The following is a 24,248-nucleotide window of genomic DNA, read 5'->3' as shown; positions in this document are numbered from 1 at the left end:
GACAAATGTGACCTGCCTTCTTCAGCATTTCCCCGGGGGACCTGATGTCAGAGCCTCATCAGCACACACAGCCCCTCTGCTGTCCCTTCCTTCAGACACTGCAGCCCTGGACTAGGCCACAGGACTTGGAAGGAGGACAGTTGGTATCAGCCCCTACTCTGGCTCTTGGCCAGGTAACTTTGTACAGAGCAGTACCTCACACAATGGTTTTGTCTGATATCGTCCCCACTGACTCAACTTCCACGGGGCATATGCAAAAACAATCTAACCTCCCTATCCCACTCTGTCATCCTGCCCAATTCAAGAACTTCTCTGCCTTCCCAACTCCTGATTCCTCTGAAGTAGGCTAGTGACACCCAGGCATCATATAGGTAATACGGGGTTTTGCGCCATAATAATAAATTATTATTATAGCTACCATTTTTAAGTGTTTGGCTTTAAACCAGACTCTGTGCTAAGTGCCTTACATGCATTGTTTTATCTTTACAACAACCCTATAAAGAAGTAGGTTAAAAAAAAAAAGAAAAAATTAATAAAATTGTACAAAAATAGCACTTCCCATCTATCAACTGGCTAAAATACAAGTTTAAAAAAAAAAGAAGAAGAAGTAGGTTCAATTTTTATCCTCATTTTACAGATGGGATTCCTGAGGCCTGAGAGAGTAACTTGACTGAGCTAATGCCATGTAGAATGAGTGGGAGGGACTCAATCCTGGGTGGTCTGCTTCTCAATAAACACTTTCTGTGCACCTTCTGTGTGAAAAGCAGTGTGTGAAAAGTAAGAGCAAAAAGCAAAGGAAATCCTTTCCTTGAAGGATTTTACAGTCTAGGAAGTTTAGGAGAGAATATGACAAGTACATTATATACCAAAACAGGCACAATGTGCTAAATTCATGTGAAAAGGTCACAGTTCTCTTGTGATTAGAGATGGGAGAGACTTTGGTGAGAAGATGGAATGTGAAAGAGACTTAAATAAAGGTAGTGACAAAAGATGATTGGGAGACAGCATTTAGGGGAACAGGATGAGTAAATGTATGGAGCAGAACATAGGCAACGAACAGCAAATAGTCTAACTTGCAGAAGTAATGTGCAGCAGAGTTGTGGCTGATAAGGCTGTCTCACTATGTGACTTCAGTATCTAGCTGAAGGGCTTGGATTGATCGATGGGGAACACAGATGGGTTTTGAGTAGGGCAATGGCACATTGGAGCCACAGCTTGAGAAAATTGACATTGTAGCTACCCGTGTTACAAATTGACTAGGGAGAGACTAAAGTTAGAGACTAGTTGGAAGCTACTTGTAATTGTGATCGAAAGGGGGCTACATAAACTTGACAAGCTGGGGATTAGGTGGGAGGCACATGGCAGGCCTAACAAGCTCAGTGACCAAAAGTAACCACACAGGATGTTCTGATCATAAATTCCTAACTGGGTAGGTCATGTCCCAGGCCTAAAGCTTCCTTAGCAAAGATCAACCTTCACCTTAAGTGAGCTCTGTCCATTTTTCTTCTGCATCTAGGATAACATACTTTTGAAAGGACAGAGTAATTTTCTTTCATTTAAAAACAAAACACAGAGAGGGAACCAAGATGGCGCCATAGGTTAAACACCTAACCTGCAGCCGGGCACAACAATTTCAAAAATACAACTAGAGGTCAGAACGGACATCGTCCAGAACCACAGGAAAGTTGGTGGACTGAAATGCCCACAGCTGGGGGGAAGGAGAAGGCCACGGGGACAGTCGGGGAAGCCGTAAAAGCCTGAGGTATGGAGAAACGGGCGGAGACACGAGCACACGCGCCTGTGGGGAGGATGGAACCGGAGAGGAAGGGGCGGCTGATGGCCTGGCCGGCGTTCACTGGCGGGAAGGAGATAAAGGCTCCGGAATGCGCTGAGCGCCGGCTCCGATTGCACTGAACCCCATTCCGGGCGAAACCCTGGGAAACTCACTCACTTTCGCAACTCCGCCGCCCCCGCAGGCCGCCCGGCCCGGGACGCTGGGGACGCCGCCGCAGCGGCGGCGCCCGGAGCCCGGCGGCCTCCCAGCACCCGTCCCCGCCGCACAGCCCCCGCGCGCCTGGTTCCGCAGGCCGCGCGCCCCGCACACCGGACGGAGGCCCGGGCGCCCTCTCCGTGCACCTCCCGGCGGCGCTAGACTTCAGTAGAGTTGACTGAATTCAAGGGATTAAGAAGTACAAATTGGGGGGACGCCGCGGCGGCGACGCCCGGAACGCGGCGATGGCGGCGCCTGGAGCTCGGCGGCCGCCCAGCGCCCGTCCCCGCCGCGCGGCCCTCGCGCACCTGGTTCCGCGGGACGCGCGCGCCGCACACCGGACGGAGGCCCGGGCGCCCTTTCCGTGCACCTCCCGGCGGCGCTAGACTTCAGTAGAGTTGACTGAAATGAAGGGATTAAGAAGTACAAATTGGGAAGTTTGAAAAAGATGGCGGCGGAGGTTAAAGGCTGTTCTGTTGCCTCGCACCCAGCGAAATCGGAGGGGATGAGGTGTGGAGGCGCGTGGGTCTGGCTGGTGGCGGGGGAAAGGGGCTTTTGTTCCAAACCTAGGGGAGATTAGCTCTCCATCACCCTGAAATCCATCTTCTGGCGAACCGCGGGAGACCCAGATGCCTGCGGGGAGAGGCGGGATTCTTGCGGAGGTGCGCCCAGCAATCAGTGTTTGCTGCGCTGGAGTGCGGAACGAGGGGACTTAGATACGTGGAAGGCAGAAGGACCAGACTCACAGCCATCGCGGCTCGCCGCACCATGGCCTGTTGGCGCCCTGAGACCCCGCCCCGCCCTGGGACCCGCCCCGCACGTTTTGAAGACCTGCCCCGCAAGTCTTGCAGGCACACCTGCGCCCCAAGCAACGGCTTATGCATGTGGGTGGCCTGCCCTCTGGCAGCGGACCAGATGAACTGCTGTTTTAGTCGGACTGCTCCAGGGCCACTCAGACAGGAGGAAGAAACTACAGTTTTTGCTGTAATCCTTGCTGAGTGCCTAAGGCAGTAGCTGATCTACACCTCATTGGAGACCCAGAAACGAGGGCATCTAGTGGTCTGTGGGAGATGACACCAGATTTCAACCACGTGCATAAGGGACACATTCAACAGGAATATTCAGTGAGCGCCAAAGCTTTGCTGCACCAAGACCCGGCCCATAAACGTGTCGCCTGCACAGCAACTCTTCCTTTATAGACAAAGAGAGCCCCCCTAGTGACACCAACAACAATCAAGACTTAACTATACAAAGGAGGACCAACATGGAGGCATAGGGCGGAAGCCTGATTGTTGCCTACCACAACAACTTTGAGACTACGACAAGAGAGCAGAGCAGACACCATCCAAGACCACCATAGGGCTGGCTGAGTGGATGCTCTACAACTAGAATAAAAGAGGGGTATGTGGGATGATGCTGATGCCGGTGACCCAAAGACCACACTTTAAGAACTACGGCTCAGGCGACACAAAAGAACTATGGCTCAGGCGACACAACGGCGGCCTGGAACGTGCTCGGCGCAGTTCCCCCGGCGGTCTCTGGCTGAGGGGACGGTTCCACTGGCAGCCAAGCACGGACAGACGAGCCCCTATGAGACATGGGGTAGGAGACTCCGCGCTTGCTGACCTCCGAGTCCGTCAAGAATCTCAACGCCCCGGAAGCGGCCAGGTGCGCATGCTCGGCGACCGGCCACCGATGCAGACCCAAGGGCCGACGCAGCGACGCCAGACCGGCCCACCGCCATGCACCGGGCGCACCGGAGCTTCGCCGAGCCGCCGCCCGACGAGTTCTGCAGCAGCCATACTGGAGCTCTGGAAGGATGGCTAGGGGAATTGCTGAGGGGGGATTGACCGGCAGGAATTGGGATCGGGAAGACGGGGCCCCGCTGAGACCCGGGTGTGGGCGGGGTTGCGCGCCTCTGGGCTCGGGTGTGGTCACACGCCTCTGGGTATAAGTGAGGCCTCACGTCCCTGGGTCGAGGTGAGGCCACATGCCCCTGGGTCCAGGTGAGGCCGGACTCCGGGTCCGGGTGAGGCCATGTGCCCCTGGACCCGGATGACGCTGGATCCCGTGCCCGGGCGAGGCCAAGCGCCCCTGGGTCTGGGAGAGCCCACACACCCCTGGGTCCAGGCGAGACCATGTGTCCCTGGATCCGGGTGAGACCTCGTGCACCTAGGCCCGGGTGAGCCCAAGTGGCCCTGGGTCTGGGAGAGGCCAAGCGTCCCTGGGTCCGGGTGAGACCATGCGTCCCTGGATCCGGATGAGGCCTCGTGCACCTAGGCCCGGGTGAGCCCAAGTGGCCCTGGGTCTGGGTGAGGCCATGTGTCCCTGGGTCCGGGTGAGACCATGCGTCCCTGGATCCGGATGAGGCCTCGTGCACCTAGGCCCGGGTGAGCCCAAGTGGCCCTGGGTCTGGGAGAGGCCAAGCGTTCCTGGGTCTGGATGAGACCATGTGTCCCTGGATCCGGGTGAGGCCTCGTGCACCTAGGCCCGGGTGAGCCCAAGTGGCCCTGGGTCTGGGAGAGGCCAAGCGTTCCTGGGTCTGGGTGAGACCATGTGTCCCTGGATCCGGGTGAGGCCTCGTGCACCTAGGCCCGGGTGAGCCCAAGTGGCCCTGGGTCTGGGAGAGGCCAAGCGTCCCTGGGTCCGGGTGAGACCATGTGTCCCTGGACCCGGATGAGGCCTCGTGCACCTAGGCCCGGGTGAGCCCAAGTGGCCCTGGGTCTGGGAGAGGCCAAGCGTTCCTGGGTCTGGGTGAGACCATGTGTCCCTGGATCCGGGTGAGGCCTCGTGCACCTAGGCCCGGATGAGCCCAAGTGGCCCTGGGTCTGGGAGAGGCCAAGCGTCCCTGGGTCCGGGTGAGACCATGTGTCCCTGGACCTGGATGAGGCCTCGTGCACCTAGGCCCGGGTGAGCCCAAGTGGCCCTGGGTCTGGGAGAGGCCAAGCGTCCCTGGGTCCGGGTGAGACCATGTGTCCCAGGATCCGGGTGAGGCCTCGTGCACCTAGGCCCGGGTGAGCCCAAGTGGCCCTGGGTCTGGGAGAGGCCAAGCGTCCCTGGGTCCGAGTGCGACCATGTGTCCCTGGATCCGGATGAGGCCTCGTGCACCTAGGCCCGGGTGAGCCCAAGTGGCCCTGGGTCTGGGAGAGGCCAAGCGTCCCTGGGTCCGGGTGAGACCATGCGTCCCTGGATCCGGATGAGGCCTCGTGCACCTAGGCCCGGGTGAGCCCAAGTGGCCCTGGGTCTGGGAGAGGCCAAGCGTCCCTGGGTCCGGGTGAGACCATGTGTCCCTGGATCCGGATGAGGCCTCGTGCACCTAGGCCCGGGTGAGCCCAAGTGGCCCTGGGTCTGGGAGAGGCCAAGCGTCCCTGGGTCTGGGTGAGACCATGTGTCCCTGGATCCGGGTGAGGCCTCGTGCACCTAGGCCCGGGTGAGCCCAAGTGGCCCTGGGTCTGGGAGAGGCCAAGCGTCCCTGGGTCCGGGAGAGACCATGTGTCCCTGGATCCAGGTGAGGCCTTGTGCAACTAAGCCCGGGGGAGGCCACGTGCCCCTGGGTCTGGGAGAGGCCAAGCGTCCCTGGGTACGGGTGAAGCCAGATCCTGGGTCTGGGTGAGGCTGTGCGCCCCTGGATCCATCCGGGTGAGGCTGGGTCCCAGGCCCGGGTGAGACCACGCGCCCCTTGGGTATGGGTGAGGCCACGTGCCCCTTAGTCCGGGTGACGCCGTGCCCCTGGGTTCGGCCGAGACCAAACCAGAGGGAGTCGGACCTCCATTACCACCATTTGTCCACCATCCAGAGCTGAGGGATCAGTGCTGACATGTACACATAAGGAACTACTGGACATTGAAATTGGGTCTCAAAAGAACTGTTGGTCCAGGGGGAAGCTCGCTACAGATTGATTCATTTGCCTGTCAGCATAACTATTATTGCTCGTCTCACATTCAGTTCTTATTAGTATATATCTAGTGTCATATGATCTCTCTCATCTAGGGGAAATGATGAACAACATAGACTCAGGAACAAGAACAGAACCAGAAGCAAGGAGGCATCGATCGGACTATCGGGCCTCAGAGGGAGGATAGGGGAAGGTAGGGGGAGGGTGGGGGGAGGGGGAGAGTTCAACCAAGGGACCTGTATCCATGCATGTAAGCCTATCCAACGGTTGGGTTCAGCAGGGGATTGGGGCATGCGTGGGGAGAGGGGTGGGATGGGAATGGGGGGATGAGGACAAATATGTGACACCTTAATCAATAAAGAAATTTAAAAAAAAATAAAATAAAATAAATAAAAATAAAAATAAAAACAAAAACAAAACACATTGGCCCGGCTGGTTGTGGCTCAGTAGTTGAGCATCAACCTATGAACCAGGAGATCACGGTTTGATTCCTGGTCTGGGCAATACCCCAGTTGCAGGCTCGACCCCTAGTACAGGGCGTGCAGAAGGCAGCCAATCAATGATTCTCTCTCATCATTGATGTTTCTATCTCTCTTCTTCTCCCTTCCTCTCCGAAATCAATAAAAATATATTTAAAAAACACATTGTAGTCATTTTATTTTATTGTTAAATATGTTTTTATTGATTTTTGAGAGAGAGGAGGAAGAAGGAGAGAGAGAAACATAGAGGAGAAACAACAACATGGATTGGTTGCCTCCTGCATGCTCCCTGCTGGGGATTGAGTCTGCAACCTGGTCATGGGCCCTGACCTGGAATCAAACCAGGGACCTCTTGGTGCATGGGTCAATGCTCAACCACTGAGCACACTGGCCGGGCCAGAGTAATTTTCTTTTCCTTCTCCTGGAAGGCACAACTGCTGGCACCAGATCAGTACACCACAGAACCCCTTCTTATTATCTTGTTCCCACAGACTATCTCTATGAGCTGTGAATGTTAATTATTAATTATCCTGTACCCACCAATGTAAAAGAAGTGTTTCTCCATTTTGCTTTATATCCAATCCTAGAGATTTCCCCACTTTGCTTTCTTCTGCCTCCTTAGTCTACTACCAATGTGATGAAAAAGGATGAAAATAGCTGCACTAGATGTTATAAGATTCCCTTCCCCTACTCAATCCCACAAGCAAAGTGTTCCTTCTGGAGGCAAAATCGCCCTCAATTGACCATGTGAGAAATAAAAAGGGTGGACGTGGCATATCGTAGGGATAAAACCTAAAAGGTTTGCCAAGTGTTTGGATAGGAATGTGACTGAGGAAGAGGATTGAAAGATCAAACAGAGCCTGGCTGGTGTGGCTCAGTGGTTGAGCATCAACCTATGAACCAGGAGCTCAGAGTTAGGTTCTCTCTCTGTCTCTCCCTTGCTCTCTGAAATCAATAAAAAAATATATATTTTTTAAAAAGATAAAAAGATCAACCAGAACCACAGAAAATGCCCTAGAGGCCATGTAGTCTAATCTGCTCATAACTGCTTGCAAGATTGTAAACTTTGGAAGGAATGCAGTAAAACCTACTAATAATCACAAAAATTATCTTGCTCTTTGATTCAGAAATTCCATTCCTAGGAATTTATCTAAAAAAATTAAAATGAAGACAATCTTTATGACAAAACAACAGTAGTTACATGGAGATAGTGACTATGTTGTTCTTAACAATTAAACTGTTATGACTACTATGGTGCCTGGAAACAAGAGATCCACATTTAAGAGGTTGATTTAAGTTGTACGAGTTCCCTGCAAATTTTGGAGATTAAACCCTTATCGGAGATAACATTTGCAAAAATGTTCTCCCATGCGGTGGGCTTTCTTGTTTTGTTGATGGTTTCTTTTGCATGTATCTGTCCAATTTTCCCAACACCATTTATTGAAGAGACTGTCTTGACTCCAGTGTATGCTCTTGCCTCCTTTGTCAAATATCAATTGAGCATAATGGCTTGGGTCGATTTCTGGATTCTCTGTTCTGTTCCATTGATCTATATGTCCTTGTGCCAGTACTAGGCAGTTTTGAGAACAGTGGTTTTGTAATATAGCTTGGTATTGTGATCCCTCCAACTTTGTTCTTCTTTCTCAAGATTGCTGCAGCTATTTGAGGTCTTTTTTTTATTCCAGACAAATTTTTGGAGAGTTTGTTCTAGGTCTTTGAAATATGCCATTGGTATTTTAATGGGGATTGCACTGAATCTATAGATTGACTTGGGTAGTATGGACATTTTAATGATGTTGATTCTACCAATCCATGAGCACAGTATATTTCTCCATTTGTTTATGTCTCCCTTTATCTCTTTTTTCAGCGTCCTGTAATTTTCTGAGTACAGGTCCTTTACCTCCTTGGTTAAATTTATTCCTAGGTATCTTAATTTACTACTTAACAAAAGGAAGATAAACAATCTAATAAAAAAATAGGCAAAGGACCTAGATAGACACTTTCTGAAAGAGGACATACAGAAGGCCAAGAGGCATATGAAAACATGCTCAAAGTCACTACTCATCCGAGAGATGCAAATCAAAATGACAGTGAGGTACCATCTCACACCTATCAGAATGGCTATCATCAACAAAGCAACAAATGACAAGTGCTGGCAAGGATTCGGAGAAAAAGGAACCCTCGTGCACTGCTGGTGGGAATGCAGACTGGTGCAGCCACTGTGGAAAATAGTATGGCGTTTCCTCAAAAAATTAAAAATGGAACTCCCATTTGATCCAGTAATCCCACTTCTAGGAATATATCCCAAGAAACCAAAAACACCAATCAGAAAGGATATATGCACCCCTATGTTCAGAGCAGCACAATTTACAATAGCTAAGATTTGGAAACAGCCTAAGTGACAATCAGCAGATGAGTGGATTAGAAAACTGTGGTACATCTATACAATGGAATACTATATTGCTGTAAAAAAGAAGGAACTCTTACCATTTGTAACAACATGGATGGACCTGGAGAGCATTATGCTACGCAAAATAAGCCAGTCGGAGAAAGATAAATATCACATGATGTCACTCATATGTAGGATATAATGATCAACATAAACTGATGAACAAAAATAGAACCAGAGTCATAGAAGCATAGAACAAACTGTCCAACCTATGAGGGAAGGCAGCGGGTGAGGGAGTAAGAGATCAACCAAAGGACTTGGATGCATGCATATGAGCATAACCAACGGACACAGATAGTAGGGGGGTGAGGGCCTGTGCTGGTGGTGGGAGCGGCCAGGGAGAGGTCAATGGGGGGAAAGGGAGACTTATGCAATACTTTAAACAATAAAGAATTTTTTTAAAGGTTGATTTAAGATTCAGAGATGAGATTGAAGATTCTGGAGAGAGAAGTTGTAGCTAATGAAACAAAATCCCAGAGCAGGTGGGAAGGGCAGATAACAAGAATGCAAATAGAGAGCTGGCCAGTGTGGTTCAGTTGTTTGAACCTCGTTTCATGTACCAAGAGGTAGCCCTTGGATTCCCTATCAGGGCAGGCCCAGGTTGGGGCTCCATCCCCAGTAGGGGGCGTGCAGGAGGCAGCCCATAGATGTTTCTCTCTCATTGATGTTTCTCTTTCTTTCCCTCTCCTTTCCTCTCTCTCTAAATCAATAATTTAAAAAATATATTTAAAAAGAAAAAAAGAAGAATGCAAGTCCTAACTCCTTTTTCAGAGAGAAGGCAACAACCGGGAGAATTTGTAATGGAGAAAGTACAAAGGGAAGTTGGGTGGAGGAACTTACAGAGGGCTTCAATCGATCACATCATCTGCAGAGTAAAGAAGACCAGAACCACCCAAGGTTTAAACAAAAATCTCAAAGTTTGCCTGAGGGCATTTCTTGAAAACAAGATTTATGCACTTTCTGTGAAAAACTGCTCTGGAACATGCTGTTCAGAAATGAGGACTCCTGGGACATGCAATATGTAGAGACTAGAAAGAATAAGGAGTTAAGTAGACAACTTTCTTTCTACTGAAGTCCCTAGCAACTTGATTTTTATTTTTATTTTTTTATTTTTTATTTTTTTTTTATATTTTATTGAATTTTTACAGAGAGGAAGGGAGAGGAATAGAGAGCTAGAAACATCGATGAGAGAGAAACTCGACCAGCTGCCTCCTGCACACCCCCTATGTGCCCGCAACCAATGTACATGCCCTTGATCGAACCCGGGACCCTTGAGTCTGCAGGCCGAATCCACTGAGCCAAACCGGTTTCGGCACAACTTGATTTTTAAATTGCCCTCTAGCTCTGGTTGGAGTGGCTCAGTTGGTAGGAGCATTGTCCCATGCACCAGAAAGTCTCGGGTTAATTCCTGGTCAGGGCACATGCATAGGTTATGGGTATGATTCCCCTAGTAGGTACAAGAGGCAACCGATCGATGTATGTCTCGCGTTGATGTTTCTCTCTCCTTCTCTTCTTCCCTTTCCAAATCATTAAAAAAATTAAAATAATTATAAATAAGTAAATAAATTGTCCTGTAGTCCTGAGCATCTACCCACAAACCAAAGGGTCTGGACTTCCATTCTGGGTCAAGGGCAGGTACCTGGGTTGCAGACTAATCTCCATCTCTTACATTGGATTCTCTTCCCTTCCCTTCCCTTCCCTTCCCTTCCCTTCCCTCCACTCTCTAAAAAAATAAAAAAAAATAAATAATCAATGGAAAAAAATATCCTCCAGTGAAGATTACAAAAACAAAAACAAAAGCAAAAAAGCAAATACTTAAAAAAAATTGCCTCTAAATATGAAATCCCTGTTAATTTGGCAGAGATTCCGCGGTTCTAGTGTGAGGCCACGCATTTCAATTAAACTGCTGTTTTGCTAAGTGAAATAAGCAAGTCAGAGAAAAATACATGATTTCACTTATATGTGGAGTCTAATGAACAAAATAGACTAACAAAATATAAATAGACTCATAAAAACAGAGAACAGACTGATAGCTGTCAGTGGGGAAGGGGGTTCGGGCTGGGGTTGGGGGACTGGATGAAAAGGGTGGCGGGATCAAGCAAAAAAAAAAAAAAAAAAAAAAAAAAACCCACAAAAAACAAAAAGGAAATCCTCCTGACAACCATATGGTGATGACCAGAGGAGAGGGAAAAAGGGGTGGGGAAGGTAGAAGAGTGTAAGGGGGAATAAGTGGAGAAGGGAGGAGATTTTACTTGGCGTGGTGAACACACAATACAATACACAGTTGATGTATTATAGAATTGTAAAAAAAAATAAAATTAAGGTACTGTTGAGCATACAGTGAACAGAAGGCGCTGAGCGGAAGAATGGTGGGCGTGGCCAACCCGAGAGGGCTGGAGGCCCGCCCCCTTCCCACAGTACACCGCGGCGGCGGCCACCGCGCGCCCCTTCCTCGCTCGCTCCGGGCTCCGAGGAGGATTCGACCATGGACGGGCTCCGGGCTAGCGCAGGTTTGCTGAGGCGCGGGCGGCTGAGACGCCGGCGCCAGCCACAGTCACACAGCGGGTCGGTGCTGGTCCTGCCCTTGAGGCCCCGGAAAATCCGAAGGCAGCTCAGGAGAAGTGCCGCGTCCCGCATGGCGGCGCTGAGGGCCCAGACGCTGCCCAGCGAAGACTCGGAGGACTCGCGGGTGGAATCGACAGTGGACGGTCCCCGGGACCCGCCGCCTGGAGGGGCGACGGCCACCCCGGATGCGGCCCGGCGAGAGCCGCCCTCGCGCCTGGCGGAGGCACCCGCCGCCCCAGCCCGCTTGGTGGAGACCTCGGCCACGCTGGGCTCTGCCCAGCACTTGGCGGCCGCGCCCCCGTCCGCAGCCCCCGCCACGCTGTCGGGGTCGCAGGTGGACAGCACCGGCGGGGAGCCAGCCTGGAGCTCTCCGTTGCAGCGCGTCTTGGCCGAGCTTAACCGGATCCCCAGCAGCCGGCGGCGGGCAGCACGCCTCTTCGAATGGCTCATCGCGCCCATGCCGCCGGATCATTTCTACCGGCGCCTGTGGGAGCGGGAGGCGGTGCTGGTGCGGCGGCAGGACCACACCTACTACCAGGGCCTTTTTTCCACCGCCGACATCGATGCCATGCTGCGCAACGAGGAGGTGCAGTTTGGGCAACACCTGGACGCCGCGCGCTACGTCAACGGGCGGCGCGAGACCTTGAATCCGCCGGGCCGGGCCCTGCCCGCTGCCGCGTGGTCCCTGTACCAGGCCGGCTGCTCCCTACGCCTCCTTTGTCCACAGGCCTTCTCCATCACCGTGTGGCAGTTTTTGGCGGTGCTCCAGGAGCAGTTTGGAAGTATGGCGGGCTCCAACGTTTACCTCACGCCCCCCAACTCGCAGGGCTTTGCTCCCCACTACGACGACATCGAGGCTTTTGTGCTGCAGCTGGAAGGAAGGAAACTCTGGCGTGTCTACCGACCCCGGGTCCCGACTGAGGAACTGGCCCTGACATCCAGCCCCAACTTCAGCCAGGATGACCTTGGTGAGCCGGTGCTGCAGACCGTGCTGGAACCTGGAGATTTGCTCTATTTTCCTCGGGGCTTCATTCACCAAGCCGAATGCCAGGATGGAGCGCACTCCCTACACCTCACCTTGTCCACGTACCAGCGCAATACCTGGGGTGACTTCTTGGAGGCTGTATTGCCTCTGGCAGTGCAGGCTGCAATGGAGGAAAATGTGGAGTTTCGGAGGGGACTGCCCCGGGACTTCATGGATTACATGGGGGCCCAGCATTCGGATTCTAAGGATCCTCGAAGAACTGCTTTCATGGAGAAGGTGCGGGTCTTGGTTGCCCGCTTGGGACACTTTGCTCCAGTCGATGCTGTGGCTGACCAGCGAGCCAAAGACTTCATCCACGATTCTCTGCCTCCTGTGTTAACTGACAGGGAGAGGGCACTGAGTGTTTATGGGCTCCCCATTCGCTGGGAGGCAGGAGAACCGGTAAATGTAGGCGCCCAGTTGACCACAGAAACAGAAGTGCACATGCTTCAAGATGGGATAGCTCGGCTGTTGGGCGAGGGAGGCCATCTGTTTCTCTATTATACAGTGGAAAACTCCCGCGTTTATCACCTGGAAGAGCCCAAGTGCTTGGAGATTTTACCCCAGCAAGCTGATGCCATGGAACTCTTGCTCCGCTCCTACCCAGAGTTTGTGAGAGTGGGAGACCTGCCCTGTGACAGTGTGGAGGACCAGCTGTCCTTGGCAACCATGTTATATGATAAGGGGTTGCTGCTCACCAAGATGCCTCTTACCTGAACTAGTTTCTTGTTGATGGCTGGAAACAAGGCGATAGTGATTGATGATTCTCTCTTACCACCTTGTTCTGGAGGGGAAAAAACTCATGTTCTTACCTTGAGGACCATCATTGTGTGCTTATGTTTACCTTTAGGACTGCTGCAGTGTCACAAAACTCTGATGATTGTTTAGGAACCACCACATCTAGGCACAAACATAAAAGCAGAAGTTGGAGGTGGAAAAAAGCTCTTTCTACCGAAGTAACCTCGATCCCTGTTCATTTCAGAATACTAACTTAATCATCATCCTCAGGCTTCAGTGTACTGTGTAGCACGTGCTGTCATTCTGCTTGAGACATTAGAAGTTTTTATTTGGAATTGGTTTGCATCCTTAATTTGAGTTCTCATTCATCAGTTTGGGGGAGGGTTGGAGTTAGTATCCTGTTTGTTATTGTGAGTTTGTATGAATGTTAAAAGTTATTAAAGTGCCAAAGAATGTTTCCCTTTTCTAAGGCTAGATTATTATATGGCATGGTTTGAAGGAAGATTGGAGAGCGGGGAGGAAGATGGGGAAAATCTATAATGGCCTAGGCCAGTGGTTGTCAAACTTAGGCTCACGAGCCACATGCGGCTCTTTGGCCCCTTGAGTTTTTAGCAAAGGCCAGCTTAGGAGTACCCTAATTAAGTTAATAACAATGTACCTACCTATGTAGTTTAAGCTTAAAAAATTTGGCTCTCAAAAGAAATGTCAATCGTTGTACTGTTGATATTTGGCTCTGTTGACGAATGAGTTTGCCGACCACTGGCCTAGGCCCCAAGTGAAAGGTAATCTGGTAGTTGTAGGATTGGGTCCAATTCTATAACTTTGGGGGTAATTTATTCATTTTAATCATGCTACTTGAACCCCAAACAGCACAATCATAAAAATTGTGATATATTATCTTCTTAAGAGTATGTTTTTGCTCAGTGCTTGTTTGCATCAGTGGCTGGCACTGTCTCCTGGTTATGATATCATAGGCCTTAGTAAACCAGCTTGTAGTGAGCTGGCCCTGAGGGAAGGCTGGTGTTGAAGTTACTTTCCACTCTCATTTTTTTCTGGCAGTTGGAAGAAACTTCCCCATATCTGGCAAGTGAATATTCTCATGTTGGTGGAAAAGAGCCTGTTGTACCAGAGAGAGCATTGGATTTGGAACCAGAAGACCTGGGTTTGGGGTGGTGGCTGGTAGGCAGCTGGCTGAATGACCCGAGGCTGCTGCTACGCCTGGGCACACAGATTTTGTAAGTATATATTGGTCCAGGTTGATGTCTTCACCGCATCATTTAGATTTTATATGGAACTTTTAAGATCCTATCACCATAACTGATACAAAGTTGAGAACCTTATAAAGTCTTTTAAAGTTGTAAAACCATAGATGTACGTTCATATGATAGCTCTCCCTCCAACCCCACTTTCCAGAGGTAGCCACTATTAAAGGTTAAGCCTAAATGGCTTTTTCAGGGTGCTCTACATTAGTTTTTATTTTGTTTTGTACTTGTTTTTCTAATGTCATTCCCCCCACACACACACTTTCAAATCAGTTCAAATAGAGCTCCCTCATTCATTTTTAAAAGGGATAAAACAGTAAATAAAAGCAGGAGGGTGTGTGTGTGTGCAGGGGGAGGAAAAAAATAACAGAAGGATGCAGAAGAAGCCCAAGAAGGAAAGGAGGTAGGTAGCCTTTCCTGGCTCTCCTCCTACAGGACACAACTAAGTCCCAAAACATCCAGATCCTGCCCAGCTAGAGTGCCTCAGTGGTTGAATGTAGTCGACCTGTGAACCAGGAGGTCACAGTTCGATTCAGGGCACATACCTGGCTTGCAGGCTAGATCCCCAATAGGGGGTGTGCAGGGGGTAGCCAATCAATGATTCTCTCTCATCATTGATGCTTTTACCTCTACTTCTCCCTCTCTGAAATGAATAAAAATATCTTTTAAAAAAAAAATACAAAAACACCCAGATCCTAAAAGCATTGGACTCACTCCTGGAAAACCTACCACGAAAAGTTTCTTGAAGAAAAGTACGGAGTTTCAGTGGTTTTTGCCCCTCTTTGGGTTGCAAGTAAATATGTTTTGCTTCCCCCTTTACTTTTTTTATGACCTTCTCCATCCTGAATATTTTCTGCGTCAGCAAGTCCTTTTGGTTTAGTGTTCGAATCTAGATCAAAGCAAACAATATTGAAGAAAAATAACAACTAGGCTACAAATCATTAAAAAGCATTAGTTAAGTAACGTATTGCTCATGCTTGTTAGTATTAGGTGGTACATAAATGCCTGAGAGCATTGTTCTCTTGTGATATTGGTGGGACATTTTTACATTTGTTAATGAAAAATTAACTTTAGCTTTTTGAGCATGATGAAAGCAATCTGCTAAGAAATGCCAGCTTGGTGTGAGGTTGGTTTTGTGAATTATATATGAAGAAAGAATCTTTTACATTTTTAAAGTCCTTTTCACTATTTCTTCAACTCCTCTTAACAGCTTTGAAAAATTAGAACCACCTATTCAGCTAGAGTGTTCTTTTGGTGACAGAGCCCAGATTAGGAAAGTTTAGAAGGAAAAAGAAAACCTAGGAGGCCAGCTCCAGTCCCTCATTCCTTCATTATACCTATCTGCAAAACAACAACAACAACAAAAAAAAAACTTTGGTTTAGGAGATGGTAAGGAGAAAATAGGAAAGGAAGGAAACTATTTTAGAAACAACAACAAACCCTGATTTTGAGAACTACTTGATAGAACTAATAGGATTTTGGTTTTGTCTTTTTACTAAGAGGATTTTATAATCCTATTTTGCACAGATGTTTTGTGTCTTCAAATGATGTGGTATCTGTCTAGGACTGCAGAAAGTACTTCCGTGATGGGGAAAATGGTGTGTACACATGCTTTAGGGGCAAAAAGGGTCTGAAGAATTCTTGCAAGCCCTGAATTTTCCCTTAAAAACACAGGAGCATTTATCTACCTTGTTCTTGACCTCCTGAAGCATTTCTTGGTTTCCTTCACTTTCTAACTTGAGTATCTTCATTGCCTGGTGAATTTCCCTGAAAAATAAGAGGACTTCTTAGATTGTTTCTATCCTTTAAGAAAGCATGGGGGTGGAAAATATAGGACTTGGAATCAGTCAAGAATCCTAAATTTCAATCCTAACTATGCGCCTTTTGCTGTGCCTTATCCTCAAGTGGTATGATGTTTAACTTTTAAGGATGTTATGTAGTTTTTGAGATGATATATTTGAAGGTACTAATAAATACCATTTATTGAATGTCTTTATGACAGGTAGTGAACATTAATCACCACAAACCCATAAGATAGACTATTGTCTGCATTTGATATAAGAAGAAAAAAAGGCTCGGAGAGTTTAAGTCATTTACTCGGACTCACATAGCTTGTGCAGGCATGAGTTGGTATTCAAACCCTAGACTTTTTTACTTTAAAGCTTGTTGTCACAGCAGGCACTTTTGATACATGTTAGTTGAATAAATTAATAAAACAACCTAGGATAGAGAATAGGTGTGTGAACTATATGAGCTTGACTTTCAATCTAATGTAAATTCATTTTTCTGTTACCCATTTTGGTAAGTAGGTGAATGACACAGGTGAGCCCATGCTTTTACAGCCATTAGGCAGCCACAAGGCTATATTTTGTTAACAAGGGTGGGCAGTACAAGGGGTAGGGGAAGGAACCAGAGGCTTAGTGCTTACTTTAGAACAGCATCATGTTTTTCTAGCAGCAGCACGTCTAGGAAGGTGTTCCTGACCCGGTCCCCTTGAAGGTTGAGGGCTAGGATGCTACGGCAAGCTTCTACACGTACACCTGGTGACCTTTCATAGTGTATAGCCCAGAGCAGGAGGTCTGTCAGCTGGGGACTCACGTGGCCAATCTGTCCCAAAGCTGCAGAGATCAGAGGGCAGCGTCTTCCACTGTCACTTAAAACTAATCTGGCTATATCTGGCTATATCTTAACATCCAGAAATGGTCTTGTTAATAAATGTGAAGGCAGCCACAAAGTATTTGTTTTATTTCTTCCCTTTTGGATGATGATCACCATTAGAATTTCGGAGATGCGTTTGAGTAGGACATTATCTCCAAAGGATTCTTAGGAGGGGTGTTCTATCCCATCCTTGCCCATTAGGATAGGAGAATACACTACCTATCATAAATAGGTAAATGTAAGGGTGAGATACGGGACACATAACTCAGAAAACTCGCGTAGTCAAGGCAGAGTGATGCTATGGCAAGCTTTAGTTGTACACCTGGTGACACTTCATAGAGTCTAGCCCATAATAGGCCTGTCCGCTGGCCAATCTGTGAAGAAAGGGGGCACGATAACTTCACAGGTTTACCTAGGGCCGATTCTGCTAGGGACCTGCCAAAGACTCAAGCAACATAGAAGATCCTTAAAAAGAAACCAGGAAATGTTGAGGGCGGGGTTTTAGGTCTATAGCAGTCTTGAATGTGGTCTCACTTGTAGAGAGTCCTATAGTTGAAATCTCCAGAGAAAGCAAGTGTATCCAACAGTGTATTCCAAGTGGACACCTACTTGGAACTAAATTGTCAGGGACTGTCAGCCCTTTGCCTTAACAAGTTTGACACTGACCCAGACTCAGGATCCTTAACTAAAAATTTAAAAGCAAAAAATAATCTTTAATTTCTCAGGCAAGGAACTTCTGAGCAGGTGTGATCATCTCCTCCCCTACACTCCACCCCTTACTAGAGAAATTCTGGGGATCACTTGTTCTAGCATATGGAAAGATATTTGAGGTTGAGGAGCTGGGGCCATTTTCTCTGTCATACCTCGAAGGGCAAAGGCCTTGATTTTCCAGTAAGGATCTCTCTGTATCAGATACCGGAGGCATTTAAAAACCTAGGAAGAGAAAGAGAGAAAAAAAAAAAAGACCTGGGATGGATAAAAGGCAATGTTGAGTGGAGAAGACCAGAGCAAAAATGAACCAGAGAAAGGGACCCCTCTTGTCTGAGAAATGACATACCCTAGTGACAAATGAGCTGGAGTCTGAAGTATTTACCCTGCACACATAATATATTAGCTGAATTATCTCATATATCTGTCTATTGTTTTTCTTAGCTCACAGATCTATATGGTGATACAGGCTTCTTTTGAATACCTCCATCATGTTTTCCCCTAATAACGTGGGATTACAACTTCATTCACTGGAGTTGATCTTAAAGCCCATAAATAAGGTGAGAAGAAGATTCAAGGATGTCTGGGCTGGCTGGGAGCTAAATGTGGTCCTAACTGATTGATGTGGCCTATATATCCCCTCACCTTCCTGGTTCTGATCTCTCATTCTGTGTCCCCACAGAATGGTGAGTGTACTATGCACAACAAGGGAAGCTCAGGGTAATGCTCTCTTCGGGTTGATCAGGTAAGATGGGATCGTGTTTCCTTGACTCACCATTGGATTACGGATCTGCAGGGCACCTGCTGCCAAACAGGCTGCTCGCCTAACTGCCATGAAGTCATCAGAGAAGCAGTTTAGGAAGCTTGGGAAAAGCTTGGCGGTCATGAGCTTGAGTCCACCAATCAGAGACAGGGCTTCCACACGCTCTTGGGAATTTCCTAGACTCAGCTTGATTCTGTAAAGTACAGGTGCTTTTATTTCCCCTCCTCAAACTTTTGATGCTCCTTCCCCCCCATTGCCCTCGGGATAAAATCCAACCTCTTTAGGCTCTCCATTATCCATTTCTACCCTTTCCTAGTCAGCCTTATCCCCTATTAGGTTAAGTTTCACTGGGTAGAGACTCAACTGTCTTATTTACTTGAATCCCTATTACCTAATTATGTTGAATGACTAAATCAAAGAAACTTTCAAACATGCACCTCTTGCTTGCTACAGTTCTCTTTGCTGCCTTCACCTGTGCCATGCTCATTTCTACATTTGGCTCCCAAATGTCTTTCCTTCTCTTCTTTGCCTATGTAGTCTTAGCTGTCCTTCATGAAACTTGACCTTATTAGGTATTTGTGTATCTTGCCTGTATAATCAGAATCATGTCATACTTTTGAACTCTTTTGATCATCCAAAATAGTGTCTAACATCTAGTAGGCACTCAATTAATGATTCTTTCCTTAGCCACATTGTTAGTATCTATAAGGACTGTTAACCTTTTGTTTTATTTTTTTTTAAAAAAAGTAGCCGAAACCGTTTTGGCTCAGTGGATAGAGCATCGGTCTGCAGACTGAATGGTCCCAGGTTCGATTCTGGTCAAGGGCATGTACATTTGTTGCGGGCACATCCCCGGTAGGGGGTGTGCAGGAGGCAGCTGGTCGATGTTTCTCTCTCATCGATGTTTCTAGCTCTCTATCCCTCTCCCTTCCTCTCTGTAAAAAAATCAATAAAATATATTTTAAAAAAAAAAAGATTAAAAAAGAAAAAAAGTAATCCTGCAATGGCACCTAGTACGATGCTGAGCATACAGAGCAGCTCCCCAAAGGCTGGCTGGCTAAATCCCAGGGCCTCTGAACATTTTTTTTAAGAATAGAAAAGTTTCTTTCTTCATGTTGCCTCAGTTTACCTGATTGTGTCATGCAGCTCTTTCCCAAGATGCATTTGCCCCAGAGTTTTGGCAGCTGCTTGTCTTACTTCCTTATTCCAGTCATTCCACATCAGCTGGATCAACTTATGTTTCATATCCTATAAATAGGTGTAATAATTAGCTACCATTTATTGAACTTCAGTTTTGTACTTGACACTGTGCTTAGAGATTTTACCCATCACTTAATCTTCTCAAACAATCCAATAAAGCAGATATTACCATTTACAGATGACAGAATGCAGGCTTAGATGTACTTGCCCAGTGTTAACAAGTTGAGTGCTAGAGCCAGGACTCAGACCCAGGTCTGTTTTCTAAGCTCATGCTTCAAACTACTATACTATCGCCCTGGCCTATTTGACTCAGTAATTAGAGCACCAGCTCTCGGACTGAAGGGTTGTGGGTTCGATTCAGGTCAAGGACAACATACCTTGGTTGCAGGCTTGATCCCCGGCCCCATGTGCAGGAGGCAACCGGTTGATGTATCTCTCACATCAGTGTTTCTCTGTCTCCTGCTCCCTTCCACTTTCTCTAAAAATCAATGGAAAAAATATCCTCGGGTGAGGATTAACAAACAAACAAAAAATAAATAAACTATACTATGTTGGGGGCCAATGTAATCTGTACTTGAGAGACTTAAGATTTGAAAGTGATACGTTAATAGGGTGACCAATTCATCTTAATTTGCCTGGTACTTTGCTGGTTTTAGCACTAAAACTGCTATGTCCTAGACCAGTGGTCAGCAAACTGCGGCTCGTGAGCCGCAGTTTGCCGCTCTGTTGACTAATGAGTTTGCCGACCACTGACCTAGACTCTTGATTCCAATAATTACAGGCTATTGTTGTTCCTTGTGATTAAGCCCCTATCCCGTGGTCGGCAAACTCATTAGTCAACAGAGCAGCAAACCGCGACTCGGGAGCCGCAGTTTGCTGACCACTGTACCTAGACAAACCAGAACAGTTGATACTTCTGTATATTGATACTTCTCTCAGAGGGGAAGGGACAAAGATTATTACAGTTGTAGTTGTTGATTTTGTGAATTTGCCTGAGCTATTCTCCCTGTTAGAAACATCTGTTTTTCACCCCTACCTGGTACCTGATGTTTTTTCTACTCTGCTTTTCTGATTTAGCTCAAAGGCATCTCTTCAGTGAACTCTCCTCTGTAAGCATAGGGCAAACCCCCATACTATCTTAAAACTGCTTCTGTTATAGCTATTTATAACCAAGTGAAGACATTACCTTTGCATGCCCAGTGCTAGCATGTGGGATGTGGTCAGAAACTGCTCGCTTACTAAATGGGTGAACTGATGGACATACTACCTTTCTTAATTCCAGCAATCTGATGGAAAGTTCTCATCTTTACCCTGGCCCTGCTTGCTCTGCATGTCTTTTGACTTTTAATCCTGAATGATAACTGCTAAGGGCAGTGGTTCTCAACCTTTCTAATGCCGCGACCCTTTAATACAGTTTCTCATGTTGTGGTGACCCCCAACCATAAAATTATTTTCGTTGCTACTTCATAACTAATTTTGCTACTGTTATGAATCGTAATGTAAACATCTGTGTTTTCTGATGGTCTTAGGCGACCCTGCTAGCGGTTGTCAACCTGTGGGTCGCAACCCACAGGTTGAGAACCGCTGCTGTAGAGCCTAAGACCATCAGAAAACACAGATATTTGCATTACGATTCATAACAGTAGCAAAATTAGTTATGAAGTAACAACGAAAATAATTTTATGGTTGGGGGTCACCACAACATGAGGAACTATATTAAAGGGTCACGGCATTAGAAAGGTTGAGAACCACTGGCTAAGGGGATGAATGTGCAGATGAATTGGATGTTAAAATGATACTGTTAAAATGCAGGTTATGACTGAGTTGACTTGAGGCGAGATTTTGCATCTCTAACAGCTCCCACGTGATGCCTGCGCTTCCCGTCCAGGACTTGAGCAACAGGGTACTATAGCAATTGAGAGAATTAATTCAGACTAAAACGTCTTCAGGTGATTGTACTGAGTGGCCAGATTTTTTGCTTTGCACATCAAAATGTGCGGATCTAAGAGTGGAGGGTGTTTGTTCACTTCTCATGGGAATGGGAATGTTCTGGGCCGTTCTGGAGGTACTCAGTGTTATAAGAAAAAGATATAGGGACACATAGGAAGAAGGAGAAAATCCCACTTGGATAGCTGAAGGTGATTTAAAAATTATGGCAAGAAGAAAATTAGTTCAAAGCCTAAATGATGCTCAAGATTTCCATGCCGTGTGGAATCTTGGAAGAAGGTGGGAGGAGAGTGGGTGGGTGGGAGGTAATCAACCAAAGACCTTGTATGCATATATTCATAGCCCATAGACACAGACAATAGGGTGGTGAAGGCCAGGGGTGGGGGTGGTGGGAATGGAGAGGATCAATGGGGGGGAAAAGTGACATATATAATACTTTCAACAATAAAGATTTTTTTTTTTAAAGATTTCCATGCTGGAAGTCTCCTTTATTTCTGTCCAAGTCTTGCTCAACTGTCCCATACTCCTTCACAGAACTTTAACTGATAAGTTCAGCTATACTAATCTCCTCTCTCTGAAAAGTTTTAAGAGCACCTTACATTTATTGCTTGTTCTTGAATCATTTGTGTCTGTTAGTCTTGTTACTTCAACTATAATGCCAGTTTTTAAAAGTAGGGACTCTTTTATACCTTCTGTGTTTACTAAATAGGGAAAGCTAGCATAGACACTGGTGTAATTGGGTTGTTGGGTAGTTTAAGTCAGTGCTTTTTAAACTATCTGTGAAAGAGGACCAGTATTTGAGTGGGAAAATGTCATTGACTGATACTTAAAAAGTACACTGATATTGAGGTAATGTCAAATTACTATAAAAGTTTCTTTAAAATTTGATTTTAGAGAGAAAGAGGGAGAGGCAGAGAGAAACCTCAATTTTGTTGTTCCACATATTTATGCATTTGTTAGTTGATTCTTGTATGTGCCCTGACCAAGGATCAAACCTACAACCATGGTGTGTCTGGATGATTCTCTAACCAACTGTGCTACCCAGCCAGGGCAACTATAATAAGTTTTTTAACTCTTTTGATTTTTTTTTTTTTTTTTTTGCCTATTTCATGGGTGGGTTATAAACAATTTATGGATGGCCAGTGGTTTAAGTCATAGAAAGACGTTGACATTTGGTAATTCTGGTTTAGGGGTAAAAGATAGTCATGTGAAACCTGGCTGGATTGCTCAGTTGGTTAGAGCGTCATCTGGATACACCAACGTTGTGGGTTTGATCCCTGGTCAGGGCACATAGAAGAATCAACCAATGTCCCAGCCAGTGTGGTTTGGTGGTTGAGCATTGACCTATGAAGCAGGAGGTTATGGTTTGATTCCTGGTCAGGGCACATGCCTGGGTTGCAGCTCAATCCCCAGTGTGGGGTGTGCAGGAGGCAGCTGATCAATGATTCTCCCGCTTCCTTTGTCTCTCAAATCAATAAAAAATATATTTTTTAAAAAGAACCAAGGAATGCATAAATAAGTGGATCAACAAATGGCTCTCTCTTTCTGCCTACCTTCCTCTCTCTAAAATCAATAATAAATAAATCTATATATATAAAAGCTTAAGTGACCGTTATGACTGGTTGACTGAACAACTGGTGGACTGGTCGCTATGATGCACACTGACCACCAGGGGGTAGATGCTCAATACATGAGCTGCCTCAGGGTGGTCATTGTGCTCCCACAGCCAACCTTCTGTGGTCCCTCCCTCTGACCTGCCGGATCCGATGGGCCCAATCACCGGCCAGGCCAAAGGACCCCACCTGTGTATGAATTCATGCACCAGGCCTCTAGTAAATAAATAAATAAATAATAAATAAATAAATGGTAGCTATGTGAGGACAGAGATCTCTTTGGTAAGAATGGGATACTAGATAGCAGTAAAAGGTGGAAGGTTCTCTAGCATAGATTTTCTGTCCTGGAAACACAGAGAAGACTTACCAAACAGACATTTCCACTGACTCGTGAAAGAGCCCGGCAGGCCACAACCCGATCCTTCCATTGATGGCTATTCAGCTCCACAGCAAGCATGGTGTGTATCAGGGTCTGAGGAAATGAAAGACTCGGATGGGTGTTCATGATCATCTTTACAGGTACTAGAACCTTGAAGAACTTCCATCCTAACATGGCATCCAGCATAATGTCACAAACACGTGAGATACTCATCCCTAGCAAGGAATAGGTTATAAAATGTGGAGCACTCTTCATCTCATGGTACACGTGAACTAATTACTAAAATTCTGCAGCACACCAAAAATATATTTTTTTGCCAATCTGACAAAAAAAAAAGTAGGTATAATTTTGATTCATTCACACTGGACAACTGTTGTTGTGTTGGCTATTGTACTTTTTTTATTTGACAATCTAAGCGGTCCAGGCCGGGTGGCTCAGTCAATTGGAGTGTCATCCTAAACACCAAAAGGTTGCAGGTTCAAGTTTGATTCCCAGTCGGAGCACATACAGGAGCAACTGATCAATGTTTCCTCTCTCACATTGATGTTTCTCTCTCTCTCTCTCACTCTCTCTCTCTC

General features: G+C 47.0%; 3 protein-coding genes across 3 annotated transcripts in view; 2 read left to right on the top strand and 1 right to left on the bottom strand.

The window, feature by feature from the left end:
* HEATR4 (HEAT repeat containing 4) overlaps positions 1-24,248 on the bottom strand; it is a 56,347-nt gene that overhangs the window by 4,753 nt on the left and 27,346 nt on the right. Inside the window, exons 9-16 of the mRNA XM_054715930.1 lie at positions 23,659-23,763; positions 19,661-19,779; positions 18,544-18,724; positions 17,924-17,993; positions 16,831-17,020; positions 16,091-16,169; positions 15,132-15,291; positions 13,247-13,302 (exon numbers count right to left, since the gene is read on the bottom strand). Of these exons, the coding sequence (XP_054571905.1) occupies positions 13,247-13,302; positions 15,132-15,291; positions 16,091-16,169; positions 16,831-17,020; positions 17,924-17,993; positions 18,544-18,724; positions 19,661-19,779; positions 23,659-23,763 (960 nt within the window). The remainder of the gene's footprint in view (positions 1-13,246; positions 13,303-15,131; positions 15,292-16,090; positions 16,170-16,830; positions 17,021-17,923; positions 17,994-18,543; positions 18,725-19,660; positions 19,780-23,658; positions 23,764-24,248) is intronic.
* RIOX1 (ribosomal oxygenase 1) lies at positions 11,250-13,598 on the top strand. The gene has a single exon (XM_008139197.3). The coding sequence runs from the start codon at positions 11,299-11,301 to the stop codon at positions 13,117-13,119; it is 1,821 nt and encodes a 606-aa protein (XP_008137419.2). The 5' UTR covers positions 11,250-11,298; the 3' UTR covers positions 13,120-13,598.
* The window catches only part of LOC103283892 (acyl-coenzyme A thioesterase 1-like), a 58,451-nt gene continuing 47,868 nt past the window's right edge, over positions 13,666-24,248 (top strand). Inside the window, 2 exon segments of the mRNA XM_054715931.1 lie at positions 13,666-14,240; positions 14,243-14,375. Coding sequence (XP_054571906.1) covers positions 14,051-14,240; positions 14,243-14,375 — 323 coding nt within the window. The 5' untranslated portion in view covers positions 13,666-14,050.

This window comes from Eptesicus fuscus, chromosome 5 (assembly GCF_027574615.1).
Source record: "Eptesicus fuscus isolate TK198812 chromosome 5, DD_ASM_mEF_20220401, whole genome shotgun sequence".
In the NCBI taxonomy this organism is placed as follows: domain Eukaryota; kingdom Metazoa; phylum Chordata; class Mammalia; order Chiroptera; family Vespertilionidae; genus Eptesicus; species Eptesicus fuscus.
The sequence above is the reverse complement of the archived record's forward strand: the minus strand, read 5'-3'. Positions and strand labels throughout refer to the sequence as shown.